Source organism: Tiliqua scincoides, chromosome 6 (assembly GCF_035046505.1).
Source record: "Tiliqua scincoides isolate rTilSci1 chromosome 6, rTilSci1.hap2, whole genome shotgun sequence".
NCBI lineage: Eukaryota > Metazoa > Chordata > Lepidosauria > Squamata > Scincidae > Tiliqua > Tiliqua scincoides.
In genome coordinates, this window is record NC_089826.1 from 16038125 (window position 1) to 16051731 (window position 13607).

The 13607-nt window shown below is 41.4% G+C and overlaps 1 protein-coding gene across 2 annotated transcripts in view; it reads left to right on the forward strand.

The window, feature by feature from the left end:
* GRID2 (glutamate ionotropic receptor delta type subunit 2) overlaps window positions 1-11848 on the forward strand; it is a 997958-nt gene extending 986110 nt beyond the window's left edge. For both annotated transcript variants that reach the window (XM_066632190.1, XM_066632191.1), the window contains 2 exons: window positions 590-830; window positions 11426-11848. In XM_066632190.1, coding sequence (XP_066488287.1) covers window positions 590-830; window positions 11426-11848 — 664 coding nt within the window. The remainder of the gene's footprint in view (window positions 1-589; window positions 831-11425) is intronic.
* The last annotated feature ends 1759 nt before the right edge of the window (window positions 11849-13607 follow it).

Below are 13607 nucleotides of genomic sequence, written 5' to 3' on the forward strand. Positions count from 1 at the left end.
TCCTGTATTAATTAGGACGCATTGTGATGGTACCTATCCACATTCCTTGTTCTTTGCTGTAGCTGAGAGGGTGGGAAAAGGCACTTATCTTGCTTCTCGGAACATCCCAAAATCACTAGAGCAAATAAACCATCATTCCCATTAGCAACCTGAAGTGTAGCAACATATGACAAGCTCAATCATAGAGGCAGCACAAGATCAATTCAAGGGTGTCTGTCGTGCTGGAAGCAAGGTTCAAGTTGGCTGTGCATGATGTGCAAATAAGCTAATTGGTTCTGAAATGGAGCTGGTGCAATCACACATCACACAGTGCATGCTATAGATGCAACCTTCTTATTATGTGCTAGCACCACTCATTGCTGGGCATGAAAGGAAAGTACCTTTATATCAAGCCACATTTTATTATAATTAACACTGAAATGGGTTATTGGAGTGTACTCTTGGTCAACCACTTCTGAATAAGGGATATTTTCATTTTCACACATATGAAGTCATTTGAGTAGAATGGGTAGAATGGGTTTTTCATAAAACTCTGGGCTTTGTACAGCTATGCAAGTCTGTCCATTTTTCTGTGATTTCTTTCCCCAAGGATTCTAGAACTTCAGCAGAATGGACACATGGATCTACTGAAACACAAGTGGTGGCCAAAGAATGGCCAGTGTGACCTGTACTCCTCTGTGGACCCCAAATATAAAGGAGGAGCTTTGGACATAAAGAGTTTTGCAGGTGTATTTTGCATACTGGCAGCTGGCATTGTTCTCTCCTGTTTAATTGCAATGTTGGAAACATGGTGGAATAAAAGAAAAGGCTCACGAGTTCCTTCAAAAGAGGTATGAAACCCTTCCATTTCATCATAGCATCCGAACTCAGAAGGCAAATGTACATTCTGAAATACATTACAAATAGCTCTCTAATCACTAGGATGTGAACATTTTTTGTCTGAAGATAATGAAGTAGCTATAATGCCAGAGTCCAGCTCAGAGTTATAATGCTTAGCCCAGTTGTTTTAGATGGGATATAAGTGCTCATCCATGGCCACCCTGGGGAACTGTTTACTGCTGAATACGAAGAATAACTGACTTGAACACTGCTAATAATGTATTGGCAAGTAAATGACTTGTTATTTCTAGTGTGGATAAGATCTACATTCTACCAATGTGGTATAATTGGGACTGCAACCTATGTGGCCTAATCCAATGCATATTTACTCAAAAGTAAACCTCACTAAGTTCAGTGGTACTTACTCCCAAACCAATGTGCACAGGATTGCAGCCTTGATCACTGAATTAGTAAATTAATAAGCAGGGCAATTGTTTAAAATGGGGTCAAATTGTAATCATTGGGGCTGCAGGTTAAGGATGCTCATTTGCTTATTTTTTACTTTGGTTCTGTTGTGCTACTGTAAAAAGGGCTGAAAAAGAAAATATTGAAAATGCTTTTCTCCTCTAACCAACTTGACTTTTTATTTGTTTGTTTATTAAACTGTAAGTTATCTTATGCTTCCCTAATAGCTAAAAAGATACCTATATGCTTTGATGACATACAAATTAATTTAAATTTAATTATCCAATAATTAACTAGTTAAAAGGAAATAAATCAACTAGAAATTCTTTCATCTACTAATAACTCTAGTTTCGATATTCTACAGCGTGTTTGAATGCAAAACACAGCCTTAAATAAAACAGTACACCAAGCAGCCATGTGAGGTTCTCGAAAGCTATTAACAATATTTTGGGTGCAATGCAGGAAACATTAAAGATGCATAAATCCCATTCAGAGGAGTGGGCCAAATTGTAACCAACTTTCCAGTGCTGATGCAGCTGCAATGCAGCCCTGAAGTAAGGAACAGTGGTTCCCCTTAAGGAGGCCTAGGTGACTGTCTCCCCACTACAGAATGCAGCACCCTGTTGGCATAGCTGTATTGGTGCTAGAAAGTTGGATAGGATTGGGCCCTAAGCTTATTAACTCTCTTTAGGTTGCACCTTCAACTTAACTCAGCTGTTTTCCCACTGACAAGTTCACATTCTCTGCTTTTAAGCTAATAAGAACAAATAGTATTAATCGATTCTAAAATCAGAGGCAAAACTGATTTTTTTTCAGTGACTTTCAACATAGCCCAGGATCCAAAGAACTATATTAGGCATGCTTGGGCATGCCCAGTTGGATTTTGTTTTCCTTTTTCTCTCTGAGCAGCAGGACTATCCCACACCATAGCACAAAGAGCTTCTAATTTCTCCTCAGTTTCAGAAGGGATTTGCCATAAGTAAAAATGACTGCTTTCCATGAAACAAAAGCCCAATGTTACCCTGAGCATTCAGGACTAGAACACAGTTCTTTGGATCTAAGCCACTATGTTTAATTTTTATATCTTGTTTTCAGCTCTCCAGGCAACAGACACCTTGGTGACTTAATCATTGCAAGAGGCACCTCTCATTTGCTTTCATTTTCTGAACATTATCTAAGGGCCACTTGACATGCTACATTTTTAGGCGAACAACACACTTTAAGCCATTTCTGCCCATCACTGCATATATGCAACAGGGATCAAATGTGTACACCTGTGCCCTGGGCAGAAATGGGTTAGGTGAATATCTAAAAATGTAAAAATATTAAAGCAATGAACATGTGTTTGCAGGCACATGTATCATCCAGATACACTCAACAGTGCGCTATGGTGGTCTCCAACTTCCTGTTGAGTGTATACTTTGTGGCAAATCCTGGTTTGCCTCTGCCTAATGTGTGAAATGTCCCTAGTTGGCTTTCATTAGCTTTGCAAAGTCCCATCCAATCATTTTGCTTAACAAAATGGAGTGCATTTATAAAATTCATCACCATCAAAGAATTAAATGTAAACTCCACCTGGGTTTACACCAACTTTCAAATGTTTATTTTTAAGTCTGTTTTCTTGCTTGTTTTGGTGTGGTGTCCCTGAGTTTTTGAACTGTTTGTTTGAGGCAGGTTTGCCCTTTATCAAGGCAAATGCATCTGTGCTTTTAAATCAGATTGTTGACAAAAAGGAAATTGTTACAGCACCAGCCAGCCTAGGGTTCGATTTATCAGACTGCTATATAGAAGAAACTTTTACAATCATCATCCTTGTGACTTAGTCCCTGGGGAAAAGAAAAAGGCCACTGAGGCATTTTCAAATATGGGAAAACCAAACCAAAAAATTAAAAAAAAAAAAAAAGATACTATAAACTGATCTCTTGGTTTGTAATATCACGATTTGCTGGCTTGCAACTGAGGCTATGAGTTCAAGCTACCCTATGAAGTTTCATTCAAGATGGAGCTTTGTGTGAAACTATGTGCTGAATATCCCTTCTATCCAAGGTACAGGGTTCATTCAGTACTGCTAACCATCCATAGCAATCATTTTAGCATCCATTAAATCTATTGGCTTTTGCAGAGCCCCAAATTGAAGGTCAATTCAGGACTGACTTACCTGGGGCTGTCTTGTGCTCCAGAATGCAAACTTCTTTTTTCTTTTTGTACTAAAAAAAATGCCTTATGGTTGTAAACTTTCCAGTTGTGAACCAAAGTAACCCATGCAGTGATGTCTGCTTGTGTCTGCAGACAGCCTTAAACAATAGCTCTGAGAGAAGTGTGACCTGTCCCCATTAATCTCAATGGGATGTAAACTCTGAAGCCTGGTGATAATTTAAATGTCCGCATTGTTGAATATTTCACTGTTGATCAAGGCACACGTGAAAGAAGAGGAGCAATCATTTTATGGAGCTATGCACAAACCATCCTGTGAGTGGTGTCTCATTTTGATGTCTTGAGTGGGTGGAGTGTGGGTCATGGGGTGGCGTTTGGGAGAATATCATCCCTAAGTCTTCCCCCTCTTTTTTCATTCTGACATCAGCTGCAATAATGTATCATTCTGGGATACCACAAACTCATGAGTAATACTGAAGCGACTGACCAAAAAAAACTACATTTGGTAGAAATGAAGAGTAAATTAAAGCTAAAAACAAAAGCTTTTTTTCCTAAATAAAAAAAGCTTTTGCAAAAGACAAAATCAAAAATTACACATGCTAACTGAATTTACATATCCAACGTTGTTATACGCGGATTTTTTATACACGGATTTGACTCAACACGAATGGCCGTGCAAATGAGAAGGAATCCCTGGAGAAGGGGAAAAATGCATCCCTTTAAAATGCTTTTGTTACTGTTGTAGAGATTTTTATCTCAACAGGAAGAGAAGGGCCCTGTTGCAAAGGAAAACAGTCCTTTGCAATAGTTGGAGAGAGGGCAGCCAGCTGACAATCCATCAATCATTCTCCCTCCAAGAGACCCCCCTCCCTTCCCCCTGAACATGAAAGAAAGATAATCTTTTCTAAGGGCCTGGAGAGACACCGATTGTTGGATTGTCATCTTAATGATTCTATCTTAACATCACAAAGGTCAACAAGGCTGTTTTTAAATCACTGGAAAAAAGGAACTTTGTTTTTTAAATTGATTTGCTATAGTGCAATTTTTGCCATCCACAAATCCTGAATTCTGGGAAGGGAACCCTCACGAATTATGAGAATCAACCAGTATTATCATTTGCTTAATCTTTAAAATAATTAAACCTATGATTTTTCATTGCCACTTCAGATTATTACATTAGAAGAAAGAACCGCAGGCATGGCAGCAACCTGGGCTTATTTAATATCTTAAACTGGGACTCCGTCATTACATATCCAGTGATTTCCAGTGATTTGCAGAGCCCAAAATGGGGAGTTAGATCCCTGCCAGTCCCACCCCCCTCCTGAGCTGGTCTCACACCCCATTCTGCCCTCCCTCCACCCAGGAATGCCTCCCTTACCTTCTCGCCAACCTCACCACGCCCCTGCACCACCTAGGGCTTGCCTTTGAGCGGTCAATGGCCAGAGGTTTCTCCCTGCCTTTTACTCAGTGCTGACACTTGATAGGAATAGGCCCTTCGTATCACTCCTGAAAATGCCACAAGTTTGGCATTTAAGTAATTCTAATACTGCAGGCATACTTTGTCCCTATTGTAATCTCAGACCTTCTGATAATTTATTTTGCTTGGATTATCCAGATCATCATTGGCTTTTAGACTCTCATTGCCTCTTGAATCTTAGCTCATGATGATTGCTTCATAGCTCAGTCATAGAAGCAACTCTTAGGCAAATCCTAAAGCTTATCAAATCTAGAGGTGTTAAGTGGCTCTGTCAATATCACTCCTGAGTCTCATGACAACTCTGCCATTACAGAATGATACACAATGAGACATCAGTGGTGACCAAGATGAATGAGTGGATCTTTCCAAAATTAGTATAGTTTTTGAAAATGTTACTGTAAATTTTTATGATGAAAGAACAGCAAAGCAAAAGGACAAGGGGGATTTCCAGTGCAAATGTTAAAGACAAATACAGTTTCTGAGTAAAGCTTTTATCAACCTGAGGTATGGTCCCATCCTATCCAACTTTCCAGCACTTATGCAGCCATGCCAACAAGGTGGGTGCTGCCTTCTGTGGTGGGGAGCCACTCATGGAGGCCTCCTCAGGGCAAGGGAACATTTGTTCCCTCACTTCGAGGCTGCATTGCAGCTGCATTGGTGATGGAAAATTGGATAGGATTGGGCCCATAGTCTATGTGAGATGTAGGATTCGTACAATATCTATCATTGGATCAACTAATTTAAATGTTGCAAACTGTCAAATTCAGGTCCTTATTCTTGTTACTACCATGTAGTGTGGCAACCATTAGAACATAAGCCATGCGAGCATCATACCATATAACAAGCTATTGATGTGAAACAACTCATGGAGTGCAGGCTAATTTTAAGCATATTGGTACAACACAATGCACACATACATGTACTGGAAATGATGCATTGCTTTGATCTAATTAATACTGGGCTGACTTACATTAGCCATCGCTTCACACAGGCAACGTATCATATAGACTGAGACCCATGTTGTTTGTGTCCTCGTTGGCAGCCATGCCACATCGATAATGCTTCAGTCAGGCATATGTATTCTTTTTCAGCTATGGGCATTCAGGACAAAAGCGTAAAGACCATATTTTTAGACTTCTGCATATGGTTGCTTGATGGTGGCGCTTGATGCTCTTAAAACAAAGAAGTTGAGAATTACGCATAAAAGCTCACAGTACCTTCCCTATTCACCAACCTCATATGTACAAAGTGTTACATGTGCTGAGCTTCTAATAAAATAAATGGAAAGCCTGCACATGCAGGATACCCACATATAGCATGCTGTGCAGAATGGCCTCTAAACTGGTGTTCAGGTACAGGTACAGATAAACAGTTTTTACCCTAGTCAATAGCTGGAGGCTTTGGTTCCTTCAGCACTTTAAAGAAATTGCAACAAATGAGAAAAAAGCTGCAAGCATGAAAAAAATAGTTACTAGAGAATAGGGCATTTATTTCTATTTCTACTTGGATTTAACAGAACTCTTTTTCCATAAAAGGTGTCATTATATCAGTAACTGAAGATGCACTTGGAGAGCAACCTATGGAGGGAATGCATATAATTTACAATTACTTTGGCTTCCTATTGCTGACTATTTTGCATGCCATTTGATCACTGGTCAATTAAGAGCCAAAATACATAGGATATCAAACATGTCCTTGGTGATTCCTTTAATTAAAATAACAGCCACAGGGGAGATGAAAATTGGGACCAGAAAGGTGGAGCGGTATTTAACTTTCCCTCACACCCAATGAGGAAACCTAGCTCCTACTCAAGTCACTATCCCCAAGTTGCCCTGAACCCCAGAAAGGTAGCTCCTAGTAACCCTTTAAACTGAATTTTGGTAAAGGGTCTTGAATACGAAAAAGAGAGGATTGTGAAAAAGTCATCTTTCATTAAAGTGAATTCAGGGGGAAATTATTGGAGCCAGGACAATCTTAAGGCCTCTGGTCAACATAATTCTGGAAGTTCTGCCACGTAAGTCTGCCAACAAACAATAAATATTTTACCTTCTTTTCTTTCCAAAATTCAGTCTACTTCATCTAGATAAGAGTAACAACAGTAATTCTGTGTTAACATTATTTAACATAAGTATTCTGTGAAGAAAAAGTCTTGTACAGTTATAAAAGGAATCAAATTTAACATCAGAACAATTAATTTTTCAAATGTAACTGCCCAATCCTGTCCCCCACCCTTGCTGACAATGCAGCTATGCTGATGGCAAGCATGCTGTATCCAGTGGTGAAGGAGCAATCAGGAGGCCATGCCAGAGGTAAAGAAAAGTATTTTCTACTTATCTCTGCATAGGCTTCCTGGTGGCCGATGCGTCTCCTCAAACCAAGGAGAGAAAAAGGGAGGGGCATGTTCAAAAAGAGGGAATAGGATCCTGACATATGTTGCTCCCTCTGACATCCACCTCTCCCTTGCCCTTCCCACATAGGACACACCCCCGCCACCAACTTAGGGCCCAATCCTATCCAATTTTTCAGCACCGGTGCAGTCGCAATGCAGCCCCAAGGTAAAGGAACAAATGTTCCCAAACCTTAAGGAGGCCTCTGTGACTGCTGCCCCCACCACAAGATGCAGTGCATGCCCCACTGGCACAGCTGCACAGGCACTGGAAAATTGGATAGGATTGGGCCCTTAACTGGCCCCAGCAGGGCCTCCAGGAGCTGCTACCACATGCACTGTGCCTCTCGCCATTTGCAGCATCATCCGGAAGCTCAAAATGGCTGCCTGGCTTGCACACCTGGCTTGCACAAAGCAGGGCCTTGCACTGCCAGAATGCAGGTTCCAACAGTGCATGTGCCAAATAGGATTGGGACCTCAGAGCAGCAAAATCACAAATGAGAAAGCCTGCTCAGAGCTACGAACTTGGTTAAAAAAGAACCTGCAGAAAGGAGGTATAGGAATCTTATATATAAATAAATAAAGCAAGCAAGCAAACAAACTGTTGTTTTCCAGTTTCCAAAAAAACACCCAGATTGCACTCACATAACTTTCAGATGCCCAAAACAGTCACATAACTGGATATCTGACACATCTGAATTACTGTCATATACTAGAAACCGGTAATTAAAGTTCTGGCTAGTAATTATGTATAGTTTAACATGTGATCGACATGGTCCACACTCCCAGATGTTTGTTTGTCCATTGCCGCCCTACCAACTACGTACCAACAAGTACGTCTTGTCTTCAAGCCCTATGTGAAGTTTCACTCTGCTTTATCTTTGCCCTCCATCTTTCCTTGATAAATTGCCTTGCCTCTCTGACCTCTAACCAACTGACCCGAAAAAAAAAAAATCACAATCTTGAGGAAAGATAAGTGGACTATACACAACAAAAGGAAACATCATGATTATGCACAGAACATCTGTTCATGCTGAAAGGCACTTAGGTGGCAATCCTATACACCAGAGGTTCACAAACTTTGAGGGAGCTGTACTCCCTCAGTAAGTTCTTGCGGGGGAGGGGCTAGGGCGGTGACACGATCCCCAGGATCTCATCGCTAAGGGGGGGCGCTTTGCATTCAAGTTATGTAGGCAGGGCTGCAGCAGGCTGGAGGAGGTGCGGGGAGCCCTGCGCAGCTCTGCACAGCACTCCACGAGGCTTGGAACGTTCGCTAAAAGTGGGTGCAAAGCACCTCCTGCAAAATGGAAGTGCTTTGCACCCACTTTTAGCAAAAGTTCCAAGCCTCGGGGAGTGCTGTGCGGGGCTCCACAGGGCTCCCTGCACCTCCTCCAGCCTGCTGCAGCCCTGCCTTCTTGAAGTAAGTGCAAAACACCCCCCCTTGCCCCCCTTAGCGACGCAATCCTGGGGAACCCTGCCTCCCTCCTCTTCCCCCGCCCCTTAAAGGGATGGGGGAAGCATTACCCGAACTGGTAGGACCACTTTGAGAACCACTGCTATACACACTTTCCTGGGAGTCAGCCCTCTTGGATATACTGGAACTTACTTCTGAGTAGACATGCATGGACTGTAAGAGTAACAACAGGGTCATGCCTCCGCTAGTAATATTTCATTAGCAATACCCAATACTTTGGGTATATGTAGATATCAGGTTTCCCAGTGATAGTTATAGCCAAGAAGTATAGAAGAAATTTTTTTTTTTCATGGTGGTTTGGTGTCCCCAATGCTGGTGTTACTTCTTGTTTCCCCAACACACATAGACACACCATGCTGAACCTAGTTTATTTAGCCTGGCAGTGATCAGCACAGCTGACATTTTCACCTGGAACTATCTGACATGAGATGTCAGCGTTCTTCTCATCACAAAAGCACCACAGTAACTGAATGTACCAACTGGACGTACCAACAACTGGACATACCCTGAGAAAAGTTAGCAGTGTTTTACAATAAGTTTGTGAATGTCTTTTGTAGACCTATTCAGTTTAATGCCTAGAAGATAATCCAGTGATCTAATTCTTTGGCTAACTCGAGCAACCGCACCCCCATTGCTCAAATTTATTCATTCTAAACCAGCCTGCCTAAAGGCTCTTGTGAAATCTGTCACACTATTTTCCACAAATTCACTTGCTTGTGGATGTTTCATACAATATATCAGGGCTCTCCTAACCCTGGCCTGTGGGCCGGATCCAGGATTTGGAAAAAGCCCTCCCTTGTGAGCACAGCTTACTGTTCCACCATGGTGCCACATTTATTTCAAGCCAATCCTGCCACAGGGACACTCTGGGCAGTCATGTCTGCCTGGACATCCTGTTGCATATCCTTCTGTGATACTGGACAATAGACACAACAGCCCAGAGCATCCCTATGCCAGGATTGGCTTGAAGCAAGCAGTGCCATGTCAGAAGGTAAGCTCCTCCCTCAGGATGGAGAGGGCTTTTCTGTGACACAGCAGTCTCTAGTTTGGAGATCGCTGCTATATATGATTGATTTATATTCACAGCATGTCTGAACTTCTAGCTGCTAAACAGCCCAATCCTATGCACTCAGAAGTAAATCCCATTAGATTCAATGGGCCTTACTCCCAGGAAAGTGTGGATAGGATTGGGCTGCAAGACCCTTGGTCTATTATAAATGAATCAAGATTTCCATGTTTTCCAAACTTTCCAAACTCTGTGTATGCAACTAACAGCAGAATCCTGTTCATGCCTACACAGAAGTCAGTTCTACCAAGTCAATGCAACTGACTTCTGAGTAGACACACATAAGTTTGTGCTGTAAATTATGCTGCTGGTATTCTCAAGTTTGCTGCCACTTATAGAAACTGGAAATATTTTTCTAGACCTAAATGCAAAGATTGCTGTAATTTTACTGATCACATGTGTTGCACTGGAGCTCAAATATCCCAAGAGAATGAGAAGAGTAACCCAGTTCCAATAAATAATTCTGATCCACACAGTCCATTTTGACTTGCTATCTTTTCTGGAGCACCAGCTTACTTTCCATCACTGTTCTGGATGGGAGGTGATGGGGGGGGGGAGGACATGTGATGCTAAGTCTCAGCACTGCATGACAAAACGCTCATGTTCACTTCCTTGCAATAGCCTCATCAGAGCTGACAAGGAACTGTCTGGTGACAGAGGCAATTGCCTTTGCTGTCATTCTATCACACTGGCCCTTCCAATGTGTGAAACAGGATGGCACACCACTTTGAAATGGGACCTACAGACAGAAATTCAGACAATCCTTCCACCGTCATTCAAGGCAACACTAGATTTCATCTCCATTAAGCAAAAGTCATTGCTATCCATGTGTCATTGGTCTATAAAATCACGAGTACCCCAGCTCCAAATCTGCATCTTCTCAATACACATGTATCTGTGGCATCCACAGCCAAATATTTAAGATGCTATGGTCTAAGTTGAATATTTTAGAAGGGAAGAGGGCACCTGTCTTCCTTCCTTCCAAACTACTCAGCTCCAGCCTGGAAAAAAGATTTACTACAGATATTTACATCCCAGCTTGGTGGTTGTAAATCAACACCCAACTCTGTTAGTATTTGTATGTTTTATTTAGAATTACCAAAGACGAAATTGGCTTCTCTGATCCTAGAGACATCTAGCAAGCCTGGTTTTCTCTATTCCAGTGTTTCTCAACCAGTGGTACTTGAGGTGATGCCTGGTGGTACTTGTGGGATCCCTCGACACCTGCCACTGGGCAGCAAGACCAGGAACATGATGCAACAAACAGCAGTAGGATGATCCAAAGCATACTTTTCTGCTCTTGAAAAAGCCCTCCTGTCCACCCTAAACCTCTTACTGGTGTTTGTCATATCACAGCTGGCTTCCCAACCCAGAATGGCAGTGATGTCATCACCAGTTACTTCCAATGGTACTTCAAATAGGTGGACCATTTGAGTGGTACAGCAGAGGACAAACATTGAGAAATACTGCTCTATTTCAATAGTCCTGATTATTCCACTATGGAATACGTACGTATTTTGTCTACCAAAAGGAGGCATCAATAATTGAGTTTTCTCTTTTCTCTTCCCCCCTTTCTTCCTCCAGGATGACAAAGAAATTGATCTGGAGCACCTCCATAGACGTGTGAACAGCCTCTGCACAGATGATGAGAGCCCCCATAAACAGTTTTCCACCTCCTCCATTGACTTGACTCCCCTGGACATTGATACATTGCCCACGCGTCAAGCGCTAGAGCAGATCAGTGACTTCAGAAACACTCATATCACCACCACAACCTTCATACCAGAACAGATCCAGACTCTTAGTCGTACACTTTCAGCTAAAGCTGCTTCTGGATTCTCTTTTGGCAGTGTGCCTGAGCACCGAACTGGCCCTTTTAGGCACAGGGCTCCAAATGGGGGCTTTTTCAGAAGTCCTATCAAAACAATGTCCTCGATTCCATATCAACCTACTCCAACCCTAGGGCTCAACATCGGTAACGATCCAGACCGAGGCACCTCCATATAAAAGCTTCAGACATTGTTTTGTCACTGTTTCTTTTTAGGACTCCCTGTGCAACGGGCAGCTGTGATATTGTGGGACTAACATGGATGTAACTTTTTAAAAAAGAAATCAGGAGTATTAGTAACAACTCACTATCCTTCCTCTCCTCCTCCTCTTTCTCACTTTCTCTCCGATGCTGCTTGAGGCCATGATTTTCAGCCCAGCTCCTCTAGAGTAGCTCCATTGGCTGAACTGGTGCAACTCTGGAGTAAGTACTCCCTAGAATGTAGTATGGCCCCAACTCTGCAATCATGAAATCAACCCATTATGATCAGTGGGATTACTCTGAAGTAAGTGGTTTAAGGAGCACAACCTGAGCCACTGTTTGAACATACCCAAACTCCCCATTAGTATTCTGTTAGTAACACATTTCATTTACTTCAGGTATAGAAAATGGACACAGAATCTACATCAAGAACATGGATTATTCCATTGAAAACTCCTCTGCATTTTTTTTCTTTAAGTTTTGATATAACTGCAATAACTCCAGTCTTCTCCCTTTGTTCTGCTGCATCTATTCAGTGCTCACTGCTGTTGTGTGTCCTTTTAACTGTGGACCAAAGGCAAGCCTTGAAGTTCTTACAGGAAAAAATATGAGAGAAAAGGGAAAGAGAAGGGAGAGACCATTCAGGCCACCTAATATGAGAATGCAATTTTGTAGGATTTCAAGAAGCCATTGCTATTGCCAGTAAAGACTACAGTTAAATCTACTTTTGCACTGCAACAGTGCATACAACCTTTATGTGATTGTACAGTGTTTAAAAGGTTTTTTCTTATGTACAGTAAACTATCATATGACAGAATCCTCTGTTCTATAAAACAAATTAGTATCTCATACATATATACACACACATATACACACACCTTAGTATGTGTATATGTATGTGTGTGTATATATATATATACACACACACACACACACATGTATATATCTCTGAAAACGGCAGCCGATGCTACTGCAATTTGTCTAATAAAGCTTTAGTTAAAAAGTGTTGTATACTGGAAAGATGTACAGGGCAAGAGGGTCCTTTCACACAGGAAAGGCCAGGCGCTTAAATGTTATTCTGATTTGCATTGTTTGATAGAGCATATTTTATACTTTTTTATTAGAACATCCAGGGCAATGTAACGTTTGTACCTAGATGTAACTACACTGGTTTAGATTATCGCATTGGCTGTTGAGCAGTGTATAAGGCTAACTTTGATCATTTTATTTTCTGAATTCATTTGACAAAATGGGAGACTCTTAGGTAGAAACCACATGCAGGAAGAGCTGATTTTCAACTCTAGAAGGCTTGAGAACCAACCATGAAAGGTTAATAAATCTTCTGGCGGATCAATACTATCAGTCTTTGCGATTGTGATGTGAATTGGGGAAGGGACGCTGTTGAGAAATATTGGTGTGGCCTTAACTGCAATCCTATATTACTCCAAGAAAAGGGAGAAAGAAAAAAGAACGGGCTCTTGTTTAAATCTTTATTACATATTCAATTATAGATGTATTTTTGACGTGAGTGCCAATTTGTATAGAACGATAATAAACAACCGATGACAGCAAAAGAGTGCCTCCTTCGGCACGGTGGCATTTCTGCAGCTAACACTCTTACCTGTTTAGAACTGTAAAATGAGCTTTCAGTTGTAATCCTTAAAACTAAAATGCGATTAAGTAGAGAGCAAGCCAACTTACCCTGTGTTTTACTTTTAATTCTTTTAATACTTATTT